A 17,401-nucleotide genomic window follows, 5' to 3' on the forward strand; every position below is an offset into this window, starting at 1 on the left:
TTTTCTAGAAAAGACTAGACAGCCATTTGTCTGGCATGATATGAGGATTCCTGCACTGGACAGAATATTCAGTGCCAAAGCACATGCTGTTGAGAAGGATTAGAGTAAAAAGAAAATAGAAGTATCTCTTGTGCTGACTACATAATTGATATTAAAACAGCAAGCAGGCCAGAGCATCTAATTATCCTTATGAAAAATTCAAAACTTGATGTCTGAAAAAGTCAGGTTCTAGCCTGACTACCAAATGAAAAGCCTTAAAAATAAGAAACCTCAAGTTCTACTTAACAAATGGTTCAAGTGTTATACCCATGACTGCCATCAAAACTAGTTCATATTATTGGTCAGAAATATCAAAATATATCAAAAATATCTCTCAACGTGAAGCATCAAAGTAATACTCTTTGTCTTTCTAGGACAAAATACTACTGCAAGCAGTCCCTAATACTTACATATGAGTTCCCAGAAGCTTCCAGACTATTTTCTGGAGAAATCCCAAAATTTCACTGATTTTCTTAAAGGAAGGCACTTGCCCATGGTCCTAAACCAGTGGTGGGTTTCAAATTTTTTTACTACTGGTTCTGTGGGTGTGGCTTGGTGGGCGTGGCAGGGGAAGGATACTGCAAAATCTCCATTCCCTCCCCAATCCAGGGGAAGGTTACTGAAAAATCCTCATTTCTTCCCAATCAGCTGGGACTTGGGAAGCAGAGAATAGATGGGGGCGGGGCCAGTCAGAATTTTTACTACCGGTTCTCTGAACTACTCAAAATTTCCGCTACTGGTTCTCCAGAACTGGTCAGAATCTGCTGAAACCCACCTCTGTCCTAAACCATATGAGAAAGATTTTCCAATTGACCTTGTGAAAGAAGTATTCTAGATAAAGCAATGTCTTAAGAACTTGATCTTTAATCTATTCCATTTCCAAGATGTCAATCGGAAGAGATCAGACCGATAATCTTAAAGGAAGTTCTTCCTTTCTAGCAGATTAGAAACCCCACTTTAGTGAGGCACAAATGGTTCTATTAGAATTACCCTCCTCATTATGTTTCTGAGTAGGAGAATAAGAAGACTAGAAACTGTTATGCAAATCTTTTTGGCCACCTGGGCATCTGAGCATCTGGATTTAGAAACCTTGTCAAGAAGTAATGAGCACTCTCTTCATTCTTCTCCTCCTCCATCTCTTTCTCCTCCTCCTCTTCCTTCTATCTTAGCTGCTGCCGCAGGAAGAATAGTTCATCAGCAATTGCCATGGAAGTAAAAGTAACAGGTGCCCCTGCACATGCATTATGCCACTGCTGCCATTCTTCAGTCCTTCTTTTTCTTCCTTTTCTTCTTTCTCTTTCTCCTACCTTGGCAGCCGCTTCAGGAGGAAATGTTAAACAGCTGAAAGTTTGTTAGCAGCTGCCATAGGAGTAAAAGTAGCAGGTGACTCCATGTTGCTACCACAGCTGCCATCATTTATCAATCTTTCTTTTTCTCCTTCTTTGCCTCCTCCTACTTCCCTTGCAACTGCGTCGGGAAGAAAAGTTCATTAGCAGCTGCCATGGGAGGAAAAGTAACAGGTGCCCCTGCACCATGCCACTGCCAACACCAATCTTCAATTCAAGCCTGACTGAAGAGCTAAAATTCTAAAAATGATCTCTGGAAGGACTGCACCAGGATGATTCCTGTTAACTATGCATTTAGTATTACCGTGTTTCCCTAAAAATAAGACCTGGTCTTATTTTCTTTTGGGCCCCAAAATAAGCACCCAGGCTTATTTTCAGGGAGGTCTTATTTTTTTGACGTGCAGGAGGCAGCGAGCATGGAAGCTGATGGGAATGGGAGTGCAGCTACTGTTGGCCCCGCCCTCTCCATCCCATTGTCTGCTTGCCCATAGCCACAAAGGGGCCACGATCTCGGAACACCTCGGCCTCCACCTGCCCTACCTGCTTGACTAGCTGCTGCTGCGACACTTCTCGGTCATGGCAGGTGCTGTGCTGGCCGCTAAATGGCTGCCCATGCTGCTGCTGGTCTCGCGGGAGCTCTTCACCCTCCTGGCAGGGCATGTGGAGGCCAGGGCTTGCTGAGAATTTGGCCCCGATTGAGGCTCCCTGGGGTAGAGCCCAGCGCTTTCAAGGGTCTTGGGGGGAAAAGCTCCTTTACACATCCCAGCCTCTCTTTCAGGTGGGCAGGAAGCCCCCTCTCACCATGCAGCTGGCTTGTTGAGAATCAGGCAGTCCCAGGAACTGCTCCCTGGCTGGACACGAAACTCTGGCTGGCAGGGGTCTCCTTTGGGCTGCTGAGGCCGGCCTGCACACTTCTTGGTGCTGCAGGTGCCGGACTATAGCCCTGGCCCTGGTGGGTGCTGCAGCTCTCATGCCAGCTGTGTGTAGCTCCAGCAGGAGGTAGTGGAGGCTGCTGGGTAGCAACTGGGCGGAAGGTGAGGTGGCTGCAGAGCTGCTGCAGGTGACCAGGGGCAGCCCCACACTTGCCTCGCACAGCGTGCATGAGAGCTGCAGTGGCCACCAGGGCCAGGGCCTGAAGTGCACCAGCTCAGGTTAGCTATAGCCTGACACCTGCAGCACCGAGTAGGCATGCAAGCTGGTGCTCAGCAGCCCAAATATTTGACAATGTAGGCTGGTGCCTATTGGGTGCCCAAACACTTTTCACCCATTTCCTCTCCCTCTGGGCAAAAGGTGTGTGGCAGTTCAAGTGATCAAATGTGTGTGTGTGTGTGGGTGTGTGTGTGTGTGTGTGTGAGAGAGAGAGAGAGAGAGAGAGAGAGAGAGAGAGAGAGAGAGAGAGAGAGAGAGGGAGGGAGGGAGGGAAAGAGAGAGAGAGGAAGAGAAACAGCAGATGGGAAACTCTTTCAACAGCGTTGCCTACAAGTCTCGTTACTCTACTCCGCAGTTTCTCTTTCTCCCTCTCCCTCTCTCTCTCACGCACACACACACACTCAGAGACAGTTGATCACTTGAAAGGGACAGGCTGCGCATTGCTTCTACCGTAAACATGCGCTTCCCACAATCTCCCAGAATTGCAATTCTCATTACTGTGAGAGGCTGCACATTGTGAAGAACAAAGCAAGGCTGGGGGGGAAGGAGCTGCTCCATGCACCCCACACCAGGTTATCTGAGGGCCCTTCAGCCAGGCCACCCATGCCAAACCCTCACCCTACCCCAAGGCAGCCATATCCCTTCTGCTTTCCATATCTGTTCTCTGCTGCATGCAGGGCAACAAAAGTAGTCTGTGGGACTACGGTAAAAAAAAAAAAAAAAGTTCAGACCTTCCAATTTCTCATGAAAGAAAAAAAGATCTCATGAAGTTGGAAGGAGCTGCGAGGCTTGCCGTGAGGCTTGTCATGCTGGTAGAGCCACTTATGGGAGAATGCTGTGAGGCTCGTTTCGCTGGTGGAGCTAATCGCAATTGGATGCTGTGTGGTGTGTTGTGCCGTTGCATGTGCAAGCGGCTCCAGCAGCAAGACAGGCTTCGCAGCGTTCTGCCGTGAGTGGTTCCATTGGCACGGTGTTCTGCTGCAAGTGGCTCTACCAGCAAGATGAGCTTCATGGCATTCTGATGCAAGCGGCCTCACCAGCATGACGAGGTAATTGGGTCCGGACGCATGGGGCACCTTCACCCTCCACCCCTGCCCTAGCTTGATTTTTACACCTGTGCCTCATCCCACCTTGTACAGCCAGATGGTGGGCAGGGTCTAACTGGGCCTTATTTTGGGGTAGGGCTTATATTAGGCTCAGGCATGAAAATCAGGCTAGGGCTTGTTTTCGGGGTAAGTCACATTTTTGGGGAAACACAGTTGCTATCAATCCAATTGTGCCCAAACTAAATTTGACACTTGAACTTCTTAAGAAGGCAAGAGAAACAACTGAAGTTGGCAGCCCAGGTGCAAGGCCAGCCCAGGCACTTTTCTTCCACTATATTACTGGAAGAAATTAGAAATTGTTAGTTTATCTGCTGTTTGCACCTGACTGGAATTGCCTCTTTGAGGATTGTGCAAAGGTATCCAGAATTGGGAGAGCAAGGATTTAGACAATATCTTTTGAAAGGCTGCTTTAACCCCAGATGAAGAAGGTGCAGGATTTTGCTTGCTTGCTGTGAATCAACCAACAGAAATGTCTTGCTACCTGCCTGAGCTGGAAATGGAATTTCTTGTCATCAGAAGCTTCTGTTTCCCTTCCTTGCAAACTCTCAGAATATACTGTAAGTTTCTGAACCATTAAGAATCAAGCTCAGTTCTATTTTAAGTTTCTTTCTGGAAATCTTACAGGCTTTAACTTAATCTTCTCTTTTTTTGAAGAAGATTGTGTTTCTGAAAATAGATAAAATAAAATTCTGAGGAACACTTAGAAAAACTTGACTCAAAGAATTCCTGCTTGAAATGAGTCTTCTTCATTGGAAATTGAAATTTGGGAATGTAGAAGCTATTTTTGGCTGGGCAACTTGTTCTTTTGCTGTCTGGAAGTGATGGGGGTATCTCCTTGGTGTTCCTGTTTATTACCTCTGTTTGCATCCTGAGGCATATAGTTCCCAGCCTATGTAAGGATGGATTAAAATACAACCTTTTGGCTCACATTTGTCTTCTGACCTGGTTAAGCTTTTGTGTAGACAGTCAGGAACAGCATTTTCTTTGTTTACTGGTACAGCATCAATCAGATTACCTGTGGATTGAAGCCAGGATATAAAGACCTGCCAACAAGCTCCCCTGTGTGATCTTTGGGATCCTTCAGTAGCTGTTGCTAAACTGATCAGTTGGAAATCAAAAGAAAGTCTTGCTATATTTGAAGTCGATAGTTGTATTCTGCTCCAAGACATAACAGCCTATTAAGTTAGGGGGCTTTTATGAAAAATTGTGAAGAATGAAACCAACAAAAACGGAACAGTACAGAGGTACAGAAAAGAATATTGTTATTATTTTAAAAAGACATATTGGTCAAAGTTTAGACTTTCAGACGGTCCACTGAGACCCAACCACTCTGCTCATTAAATTAATCTAGGAACAATATAGTGAAATAATTCAAGATTCGGCTGTGTCTACTTGTTCTAAGATGTCGTATTCCAAGGTGGAAAATGTATTTCAAGAGTTATGGATAAAAGGACTGTTTTTTAAGTGCCTAGAACATATACGCCTTCAAATAAGTCACACTTACATTTCAGTAACTTATTTCTCATTGTTGGCTTCAGCTATGAATAGTCCTAATTAATGTTTCACTACATGAATGTTCTTGTTTTTTAGCCATCTTGTAAGCCATCTTCTTCTATGGTATCAATTATTACAGCCTCTGGTTTTCAATCTAGTTAACATGACAGAAGACTGATGTCTAAATTTGGTTACAATATGCTTATTGTGACATTTCCATAGAGGTTTGCAATTTCAAGCACATTTACCCAATTAGTCTCTGTGTGTTTCACATAAACTCATTTAAAGAATTTGCATTAAACAAATGACAACATATAAAAGCAAAATTAAAATATGCAGCAAACTCATTGAAACAGCACTATCTTTCCCTCCCTGAAATTACAACTCAGTGTAAGGATCCAAGTCTCTCAAAATCCATTTTAGCTGTTATAATGACATTCCATTTTAAGGTATTTTTACATATTAATTTTCTGTTCTCTGAATTTGTAACTAAAAACTGATGGATAAAATGGAAATGCTGTTTTTCTATTTAAAAAATAGTGATGCTACGGTAAAGGTAAAGGTTCCCCATGCACATATGTGCTAGTCGTTCCCAACTCTAGGGGACGGTGCTCATCTCCGTTTCAAAGCCGAAGAGCCAGCGATATCCGAAGACGTCCCCGTGGTCATGTGGCCGGCATGACTAAACATCAAAGGTGCACAAAACTCTGCTACCAAAGGTGGTTCCTATTTTTCTACTTGCATTTTTTACGTGCTTTTGAACTGCTAGGTTGGCAGAAGCTGGGACAAGTAATGGGAGCTCACCCCGTTACACGGTACTAGGGATTCGAACTGCTTAACTGCAGACCTTTTGATTGACAAGCTCATCATAATGTAGTGGGAATTCTATTTCCATACAATACAGATGTATAAAATGTACATATATTATGAACATTTAGTAATAGAATTCTCTTTAAAGAATACATGCACATTTAACACCAAGCAGTTTTGTCTTGATAGTTAGAAAATTATATTGAAATCTTACAAGATTTTATTTAAAAAAGCACTCTATGCACTGAAGCTTGTCTAAGAACATGACTTTTCTTTTATAAATTTTATTTTCTACGGCAGAAAGCAACTAAACAAACTGAGGACATTTAAAATGATTGGAATATACATCAGAAAAACTTGTATATTCTAATATTAAGTACCTTTGTCATTCTTATGAACTCTCTGAGTCACATAGAAACATAGAATTATAGGGCTAGAAGGGACCTTGGAGATCTCCTAGTTCAACTCCTTGCCCAAGGCAGGAGACCTAGTACCACCCGAGACTGTCCAATCTTTTGTTTTATTGTTTATGTTTTATTTAATTTGTATACCGCCCTACTCCCGAAGGACTCAGGGCGGTGAACAGGCACAGAATAAAACACGTAAAATACAAAAATTAAGAACAAAAGTAAAATCGAATTAAATCAATTTAGAGGTTTTCTTGAAAACCTCCAGTGATGGAGCATGTATTTGAGAAAAACTAATGAAGTACTACCTTTTTAAAATCAATAATCTTGCAGAAATTAAACAATCTTACCATATTTTTCGGAGTATATAAGACGCACCTTTTTACCCCCCAAAAGGGGGTGAAAATTTAGGTGCATCTTATACACCGAATGTAGCCCTGCCCACCCACTGGCCCCCACCCTTTGGCCTGTGCTTCGCAGCAGTTACCTTCTTGCAAGCAAACAGCAAGAAAAAACAGCCCCTTTAGCATAGGTTAATTAGCATAAATTGATTAGATTGGCCTCCCGACTCTCAGCTGATTTGCTCTCAGCTGTTTTGTGCAGGGCTCTCCTGCTTGCTGCAAAAAGTGCTGGAGCAGATTTTTTTTCCCTAGCTATGCTGAAAAAACAAAACTGAAAGTAAAGCAGGTTCTTTGCTGCAACGTGACAAAATGAGGCAGAGAAATTTCTTTTTCTTTTTTCACACCAAAAAAGGTAGGTGCAAACAATGGGAAATTTAGGGCAAAAGAGGAGAGTTCAAGATTTTAAAACCACCATGTATTATCATATATGGTGGACATGTAAAAAAATTAAGGCATTTTGGATAAAAATATGGTGGATTATTCAAAATATTCTCAAAAAGAAGATAAAATTTACTCCACAGTTCTTTTTGTTAGGCATAATTACAGATTGTACTGTTATAGAGACTAAGTTGATTTTAAATTTAATAACAGCAGCCAGACTCTTGGTGGCACAGTACTGGAAGAAGGAAGACTTGCCTACTATTGAAGAATGGATACTAAAAGTAGTGAATTTAGCAGAGATGGCCAAAATTTCAGCGTATTTGAAGGACCATTCAAATGAAAGATATATATTGGAATGGAGAAGATGGATTGACTATATTCAAAACAAATATCAGACTAAAAAGTTTCAAATAGCTTATGAATGAAACCTATATTTTCTTTTTGAATATGTTTAGTTAGTTGAAAGGGGAGTTAAAGAGTAAGAGGGAGTTTGGAGACCACAGAAAGTTAGCTTATTTTAGCTTATGTTTGTTATGCTATACCCTGTTTTTGCTCTGGGAAGTCCGAGGGGTGGGTGGCTGGGGGGAGGGGGGTTGGAGGGAGAGGGAGGAGGGGGTGGGTGGGAGGGGGGAAATTGTTGTAATGATTGTTAAAACTTTTTAAATAAAAAAAAAGATTTTAAAACACAAAAGAAAAAAGCTCTATTTAACTAGGGAATTGTAATAATTGAGATACTATTAATTGTATATTGTGTTGAAAGCAGAAATGGTTAAGTTGTGGTTTGGAGGAATATATGGGGAAAATTATTTGGTTTATTATTATTGGTAAATATAATTAATTGATTTGTAAGAAATTGGATTGCATGAAAATAATTGGAATATTCATGTTCATATTGATTAATATACAAAAGACATAGTTATAACTAATTCATTTATATAAAAATGTTGAATTTGTATTAAACAATTGTAATATTAAATAATTAACCAATGTGAGGATGGATATAAAAATAGATGACAATGGGAAGGGGTATAATATAGAATAGAAGGGAAAAATTGAATTTGATTATATCATACAAAAGTATGAAGGCTATTGCTTAACACATTGTAAGTCTCCGGAGAAGGGCGGCATATAAATTGAACCAATAAATAAATAAAATAAAATAAATTAAGATTAGAGATGAGAATGAAGGGTAATACTGGTTTTTAAAGAAAAAATAGATGAGGAATAAATATGGCAAAAAGGAAATATAGAAATTGTAAATTTAATTGAAATAACTAAACACTGTTTAAATTTGTGAACCAGCCAAACACTCTGTTCAAAGAAATTACATTGTATGTTTGTATGTGTGTTTGTCTAAAAAATTAAAAAAAATTTTTAAAAAAACAACAACCAAAAAAGGTAAGTGCGTCTTATACTCCGGTGCATTTTATACTCCGAAAATATGGTAATTACTTACAACCATATTATAGGCATCAGGAACCTCTATTTCAAACTGAAATGTTCCATTTCGATAATAGCCTTCATCTGTTAAGAGAAACAAACTATATAAGATTCTATAGAAATGTAAGTTTGCATTTCCTAAACAGAAATAATTCTAATTTTGATAGCATGGGTTAAGTTTAGCCAACAAAAATTGAAAACACCTGCTTTGTTTTATCAAAGTAGAACATTATAATGGACCATGAAGTTCACAGAATAAAAAAAATATATAAATGTACATTATTGTTATGCCTATGGAAGAAATACAGGAAACAATACAATAACATTAAAATTGGAAGTGCCTGGCTAAAATAACTGCAGTTATTGTATATAACATAGCTTCAATTTGATAATGCAACTAGGATAGCTTGTCTGAGTTTAGAAAATGTTAGACATGTTTCCCTTTAATATGACAGACATATTAAAAAATCAATTATTTTGGGGTCATAAAAGGTACAAAATAGTCAGTGAATAGAAGATTTTCTATAGTACATTTCTGTTTCCAGGAAATTGCAGGGAATTAAAAGGGAAATTAATAAAGAGGTTGTAAATACTTTGAATAGATGAACTTTGAGGGACAAAATATTTAATAAAATAAATATGTTTAGTTAAGAATAACAAGTTAAAACATTATTTCTGCCTTAAAAAACTTTATTACCAGCGTATCTGGATAATTTACCATCTTAAAATTTGACCCAGATAAAAAACACAATAGTTATGTGTAAACTTACATATGTATTACTACAATATTATGGTCCTATAATGCTGGAAATTACAAATCACAGAAAATAATGGAAAATCTAGGTGTGGGTCAAGCCTGTCCCAGCTTAGGCATTTAGGAAAGAAAAACCCTTGACTCAATTTGTAGAGAAAGGGTATGCTTTTATTAAAGTCAAGTGGTTTACAAAGTAAGCAAAGCCAGATCTCAGTGATTTTCCCCTCTCCTAGATTTCCTCCCCCCCTGCTTGATCATCTGATCAATGTCCAATAGTATTCACATTAGATGTTTTGGAAACAGTCTCAACAGCCGGTCTCAACAGCCTCTTCAATGCATTCCATTCTCACACTTCTATCCTTGGATCTCTTGTTGCTGTCATCCCTTTCTCAGTGTTTCCTCCCCATTTCTCCCTCTCCCTTTTTACAGCAGGATGCCATCAATGTAAAGTGAAGCAGAATGATGGCAGATCTGATATTGAAATGGACGTTGGCTTACCTGAACGTCACTTTTCTGGGCGCTGCACTACAATCCATGGCTGGGTATTTCACATATATCTTGCTAGGGAACTGAGTGCTGAATATTCAAATTTCTTTTGCTGGTCTACGCCCACTCTGTGCCAATCACTCCAATCTTTCATGAAGGTGTGATCCAACAGTACTTTACAAGAAAAAAGAGGTCCAACACCCCACAAACAAGGTACCACCCCCCAAGCTAGAGCAGGAAGCCTGAACATGGGTGGGAATGTAGTCGCAGCACCCAGAAAAGGGACGTTCAGGTAAGCCAGCGTCCATTTTCCAGTGCACTACTCCTACAATCCATGGCTGGGACATACCCCAGCTCACACCTCCTGGGCGGGAGGCTGACTGCTCCCCAAATCCCGAGCAAGGTGCACTTGTTGCAGCACTCGCCGACCAAAGGAAGCCTCAGCCGAGGCATAAGAATCAATTTTGTAATATTGGATAACGGTGAAGCCGAAGACCACATGCCACTCGACAAATGTCAGTAATAGAAGCTTGAGTAGCCCACGCAGCCGTGGTCACCGCGCTGCGGGTAGAATGCACGAGGAACCTGCCAGGCACCAGCGTAGCCTGGCGTTCGTAAGCTGTGGAGATGCAGGCCTAGATCCACTGCCCCACCGTTGAAGAGGACACCTTCCAACCCATAGAAGAAGGGTGGAAAGACACCAGGAAAGCCTCTGTCTGACAAAATGAAGCAGTACACCGAAGGTACCTGCGCAATGCCCTCCTGACATCCAGCGTATGCCAACGCTCCTCCTGAGAATGACGTGGGGCTGGGCAAAAATCAGGCAAGATGAGCTCCTGGACCCAGTGAAACTAGGAGTTCACCTTGGGCAAGAAAACAGGGTCCATTCTTATTACCATTCTGTCCGTATGAAAAACGCAGAGATCCTCCCGGACGGACAAGGCCACTAGCTCTGAAATTCTCCTGGCAGACATTATAGCAAAGAGAAAGGCAAGTTTGAAGGATAGGAACTTGAGATTGATAGATCCCAACGGCTCGAATGCCGAAGATATAAGCGCCTGGAGGACTAATGGCAGGTCCCAAGACGGTTAACAATGAACAATCGGAGGGGAGATGTTTGCAGCTCCGCACAGAAAACCATGAATCCTCGGATCTTGTGACAGCGTGCGATGTGGATCACAGGTAAGTATGGTAGCCAAGGCCGCTACCTGACACCTCAAAGTCGTGGGAGCCAGGCCCTTAACTAAGCCTGCTTATAAAAATTCCAGAACATCTGGGACGGTGGCCGATGTCGGGTCAACGTGGTGTTTTGAACACCAGAGAAAAACGCCTTCCACGAGGCTTCATAAATACGTGCCATCGACGAACATTACGAAGACTGGATGGGTTCGCATCACGTCGTCCGACAATCTGTCCTTCCTCAGCAGCACCCCCTCAAGTGCCAGGCAGTCAACTGGAGCCACTAGGACTCTGGATGGGCAATGACCCCCTGGCTGAGAGCGATCTTGTGCTGAGGGATTGTCCATGGCTGTGAGATGGATAGGCTCACCAAGTCAGCGTACCAGGCCCTGCGCAGCCAGAGAGGAGCGATGAGCAGAATCTCCACATGTTCCTTCAGGAGCTTCCAAATGACCTTTGGGATCAGGGGAAGAGGCAGAAAGGCGGAAAGCAGTCCGGGTGGCCAAGGACAGCGCAGGGCCTCGCACCCTTCCGCCCCTGTGTTTGGGAAGCGTGAGTAAAACCTGGGAAGCTGAGTGTTTTGAGCCATTGCGAATCGGTCCACTAGAGGATGGCCGAATCTCTGAGTAATCTCCAGAAAAATGAGCGAATGTAGACACCACTCCACCGGATCCAGAGTCTCTCTGCTCAGCCAATTGGCTCTCACATTGGTCAGGCCGGAAGTATGGTCCACCTTTATTGACAAGGTGTGGCGTTCCGCCCAGCTCAGCAACTTCTCCGCTTCGAGCATGAGGGGCCTGGAACGAGTACCCCCCCCTCCCGGTTGATGTGAGCCTTCGTGGTCATGTTGTCCGTGAGCACCAACACGTGTTGGCCTTCCAAGGCTGGGCGAAAATAGTGGAGGGCTAGACGTACCGCCCTCAACTCCAGCCAGTTTATGCTGTTCATTCTCTCTGCCAGAGACCACAGACCTTGAGTCACTTGATCCAACAGATGTGCCCCCCAGCCGTGCAGACTTGCGTCCGATGTCAGGACCAGACGATTTGGCTCTAGGAACGTGCACCCCTTCAAGAGAGCAGGGGATCCCTACCATCGGAGCGACAAGCGAATCTGAGGTGGCACAAGTATTGGGGACTCGGGGGTGCCGTGACCCAACTTCTGGTACGGCAGCAGGAACCACTGCAGTGGGCGAGTATGTCTGCGTGCCCAGGGAACGATGGCTATGCACGACACCATCTTCCCCAACAACTGAGAGAGCAGAAGAGGTGAAACCTTTCATTGGTTTCACCTGGGTCACTAAGCTGATGATGCTGTGAACCCTGTCTGGAGAAAGAAAAACCTAACCCTTGACCAAATCGATCACTGCACCCAGGTGAAGAATACAGTTGTCGGAACGAGGTGACTTTTCTGTCTGTTGATGGAGAACCCGTGCCGCTGGAATCCACAAATCACCGAGTCGATGTCTGTCGCTGCTTGAAGCGGAGAGGATGACAGGACGAGAATATAGTCCAGATAACAAAAGACACGCACCGGCAGACTCTGGAGTTGTACGGCCACCACCGCCACCAACTTGGTAAATGTCCTGGGCCGAGGACAGCCCAAATGGCATTGCACAGTACTGAAAATGCTTGCTGGCATATTCGAAATGGAGATACTGGCGATGGGCTGGGTAAATAGGGATGTACAAGTACACCTCTTTGAGATCTACTGATTGCAAGAGATCCCCTCTCCAGATGCATGCCAGAATGGACCTCAGGGACTGCATCTTGAATCTGTGATAGAGAATGAACCGGTTCAGATGTTTGAGATTTAAGATACCCCTCCAGCCCCCTGAGGTCTTGAGCACCAGGAACACGGTGAAATAAAACCCGGTCTGCTCCTGAGCCTGGGGCACCAGTTTGATGGGGTTGATAGATGACAGGTATAGAATTTCAGCATCCACCAGTAGTCTTTTCTCCTGCAGAGGAGACACCGGACAACGAATAAACCGACGGGAAGGGCTGGATTGGAACTCCAGGCAGAGTCACTGTGCGAAGGATCCAAGGTTCGCACTTCGAGGCTTCCCATTGGTGGTGGAATTGCTGGAGCTGACTGCCAATGGGCCCCAACAGCTCTGAGTCATTTGCCCCTTCGAAACGGTCTGTAGCCAGATCCACGAAACAGGCACTTCGCTGGAGGCTGGTTCCGGCCACGGTCACGAAAGGACTGTCTGTCGGTACTGCGGTCTGTTCCTTGAGAATAGGGCCGTTGATTATATGTCCCTCCTGGACCTGAGAAGGCCCGAAAGGACTGTTTCTGAGCATAAGGGTTGTACCTGCGCTCAGGTCGCCGGTAAGATGAAGGAAGAATTTTCAGCTTGTCCTTGTCCTCGATGAGCAGCGGATCCAGAGCCTCCCCAAAGAGCTTCGGTGCCTTGTAAGGCGCTGAGGCGAGTTTCCATTTAATCTTCGCATCCACTCTCCAGTTGGGAAGCCAAAACATCCTGCGAGAAGTTACGGCTGAGGACAAAGCGCGAGAGGCAAACTTCACGGCATTGAGAGATGCATCAGCAGATTACTCAGCCGCAGCCACCAATTTGTTAACATCTTGATGGAGTCTGGTGTCCTCAGGAGGCAGCCTCTCCTGCTGTTGGCACAACCAGAGCAAAGAGCCCTGGTGAAGAAGGATGTGGAGGTAGCAGCCTTAACCGCCCAGATAGCCGCCTGGTGGGTTTTCCTGAAGGCTAACTTGGCCTTTCTGTCTTCAGATCTGAGACCATCAACAATGTCACTGGAGATGACAGACGAGGAGGAAAGTGCTGCCACATCTACTGAAGGTAAGGCTAAGAGGTCCTCCAGTTCAAGAGCCGAGCAATAGAGTTTCTTGTCCAGCCCACTCGGAGCTGTCAAGGAGCCAGGCTGACCCCATCCACTCTGCACCACCTCCGAAAAGAGAGGAGGGCAGGGAATCACATCTTTATCAGGTTTCGCGACCTGGAACAAAGGATCATGAGAGACCGGGAGTGGTTGAACTCCCTCAGCTGTGGCAGGTGCCAGTCCAAATTTAGTAGTAACCTTGGCCTTATGTAACAACGATTTAAAGACCGAAGGCCGGAAGAGACTTGTGAAGGCCAGTTGTTCAGGAAGAAGGCCCTCATCCTCCGAGAATTCCATTTCCTCCGGATACTCCTCACTGTTGTCTGACTCCTCACTGGAAACATATTCATGGTGAGTTGAAGTAGTAGATTTGTCTGGCAAGTGACCCTGCACTGAGGTCTGAAGAGAGCTCACTGGTCCAGGGTTCACATTCTGTTGAATTCCGACTGCTAAAATTTTGGCTAGAGCATCTGACAACAGAGAATGAATGTCCTATTGGTTGTCAACACCTGCAGAGCTAAGACCCACAGCTGGGGCACAGACAGTCACCAGCATGCATGTTGGCGAAACCGGAACAGCCTCCAATTCGGCAGTAGATCCACGAGGCAAATTAGTAGAGGCCCCTTGGGGCAAACACTTGTCAAAAGCTGGAAGGCTCTTGCTGACCCTAGAAGACAAACTAGGGGACCCTGGACGCAAATGATGAAGCATGGCCCCAAAAACAGGCTGAGAAGAAATAACAGGATCAGAAACAGGTGTGATATGATGATCAGTCACAAATGAGCATCTAGCCTTGTCATATTGCCTTTCTAGAGCTTTGTGACGCCTGAGAGCGTCCTTCTCCTGGGCAGAAGAATCCTTAGCGTGTGCCCTAAGGGCCCTGGGCACCTTGTTTTTAGCCTTGGCCTTGGTTCCTTTAGGAGCTGACAACGCCATGTCTGTAGGGGGGCTGACCTCAGCCTCCATGTCTGAGGAGAGGGCGGAGTCAGCCATGCTCAGCTCAATAAGTGCCTGCAAGGAACGAGGCAAATACAATATAAGAATCATATAGTGAGGCAAATCCCACAAGGAATCCAACTCCCCTTCCAGGCCACAAGCCCTTAAGTGAAGACCAGAAAGGGCGGGGGGAACATCCAAAGGGAAAAGGCCAATCTGGTAGATGCAAAGGGCAGCATGAGACAAACAGCCTCCCAATGCTGAATAACAGATTGTGTGATCAAAGGCTAGGCACAAAAAGGGCCAAGAGACGCCTCCCTGTAGCAAGGGGCTCACCCGATGTTGCTAGTCCGGCAACAAGCTCCGTGGATCTCCGCTGTCCTCTCAAAATGGCGACCTCCACAATCGCCAACAAGATGGTGGCCGCTAGAATCTCCCGCAGCAAAATGATGGTCCTCCGATAATACTGGCCGCCCGCCTAGCGCTTGTAAAATGGCGGCCGCCCTTGACAACAGCCATTGCAGTAGAGGCCAGTCCTCACCCCCTCCGCGGTCACAAGCGTAGCGAAGAAAAAGCGCCAAGTCAAAGGACTCAAACGGCGCCGCTAAACTGCAGAGAACATCGGAATGTGCCGCTAAACCTGGGCATTGACTCCGGAGCCGCAATAAGTCAAAAAACCTCCAAAAATGCTGGGGCTGAGGTGGTAGTGGTTGTACCAGCGGACCGGTTGACCAGCACCCCGGCCTGCGGCAAAATCTTTTGTCAGACCTGCTCAACCGGGTCAGAATCCGGAACGCTGCTTCCTTTAAAGACCAAACGGTGCAGAACGGCTTGGAGCCCCAAACTCGTTACCGCACCAAAGCAGCACCAAACTGTGATGAAACAGTCCCCAGCAAGAGAAAAACAGCAAAGAACCACAAAAGAAAATCAAAGAATTAACAAAAATATTAAACTAAGCTAATAATTGCCACAACAGCACAGAGCAATTCTAACACTAGTGTCCTAAGCAACTGAGTGAAAAGACTGGAGTGATTGGCACAGTGTGGGCGTAGACCAGCAAAAGAAATTTGAATATTCAGCACCCTAGCAACACATATGTGAAATACCCAGCCATGGACTGTAGGAGCAGCACACTGGAAAATATGGGATTACATGTTTGCATCTTCTATAAGGCAGAAATATATTGGCATATGCTTAAAAAACTATGAAAGAAATATCCTTAAGTACAAAGGGGTTAAGAGTTTATTCCTAACTTTAAACATATTCATAACTTTTATTATCTTTTAACATCATGGCTAAACAATTCAGCCTTAATAGATATTTTGATTGTCACACGTTTAAATCCCTTCTTTTTAAAGACATTTTGAGCAGTCTTCCTTGGAGATCCCTAGCGTCTTGTTGCTAAAACTAGCAAGAAAGTGGTGGGGAATTGGTTCAAGGCTGAAAACAGGACTCTGCTCATGGTCAGGATGAACCCTTATGAAACCAAATGAGGAAGGACCAGGTATAGCATAAATAATGACAATGCAGTGATGGCCAATCGTTTTCAGATCAAGTCCCTTGTGAATCATTTTGGGAACTGCATAATTAAAAGCAGACTGGTTCAGAAAGAAAAGAAGCTGAGGTCATCAAGCACTTAGAGCTATATTACCATAATTCTTTATTACGCAACACCAGTACTAAAACACAATGATAAATGAGCTCATTATTTATGAGTTACTACAGCGTTTCCCCGAAAATAAGACCCTGTCTTATATTTTTTTGAACCCCGAAATAAGTGCTTGGCCTTATTTTTGAGGTGGTCTTATTATTTTGGGACACGTGGAGCTAGATGGGGCTTCTTTTGCCGTCTTACCTGATTTCCAGCTCTGTGTTTAAATATTTTCGAGGAGGGCTTATTTTCGGGGGGAGGCTTATTTTAATACATGCGCTCAAAAGTCCGATTGGGCTTATTATCAGGGGATGTCTTATTTTTGGGAAAACAGGGTATTTCAATAACTAGTCACTATAACTTGTTTTATATTTAGAATAGAATACAATGAGCTGGAAGGGACCTTGGAGGTCTTCTAGTCCAGCCCTCTATTGGAGAATCTATATTATTGTCAGACAAGTGACTATGCAGTCTCTTCTTAAAAACCTCCAGTGATGGAGCGCCCATGATTTCTGGAGGCAAGCTGTTCCACTGGTTAATTGTCCTCACTGTTAGGAAGCTTCTCATTAATTCCAGGTTGCTTCTCTCTTTGATTAGTTTCCAACCATTGTTTCTTGTCCTGCCCACTGATGCTTTGGAAAATAATTTGACCCCCTCTTCTTTATTGCAGCTCCTCAAATACCGGAATACTGCTATCATATCTCCCCTAATTCTTCTTTTCTTTAGACTAGCCCAGTGGTTCTCAACCTTCCTAATGCTGCGACCCTTTAATATAGTTCCTCATGTTGTGGTGACCCCCAACCATAAAATTATTCCTAAAACCATTGAAAATATGTGTTTTCCGATGGTCTTAGGCGACCCCTGTGAAAGGGTCGTTCAACCCCCAAAAGGGTCGCGACCCACAGGTTGAGAACCACTGGACTAGCCAAACCCAAATCCTGCAGCCATTCTTCCTATGTTTTAGTCT

The 17,401-nt window shown here is 44.1% G+C and overlaps 1 protein-coding gene across 4 annotated transcripts in view; it reads right to left on the bottom strand.

Annotated features, from left to right (window-relative positions):
* Positions 1-17,401, bottom strand: part of UBE2F (ubiquitin conjugating enzyme E2 F (putative)) — a 207,545-nt gene that overhangs the window by 92,030 nt on the left and 98,114 nt on the right. For all 4 annotated transcript variants that reach the window (XM_070933181.1, XM_070933182.1, XM_070933179.1 and 1 more), the window contains one exon: positions 8,590-8,657. In XM_070933181.1, coding sequence (XP_070789282.1) covers positions 8,590-8,657 — 68 coding nt within the window. The remainder of the gene's footprint in view (positions 1-8,589; positions 8,658-17,401) is intronic.

Source organism: Pituophis catenifer, unplaced genomic scaffold (genome assembly GCF_029215685.1).
Source record: "Pituophis catenifer annectens isolate HBS135680 unplaced genomic scaffold, rPitCat1.0.hap2 SCAF_1, whole genome shotgun sequence".
NCBI lineage: Eukaryota > Metazoa > Chordata > Lepidosauria > Squamata > Colubridae > Pituophis > Pituophis catenifer.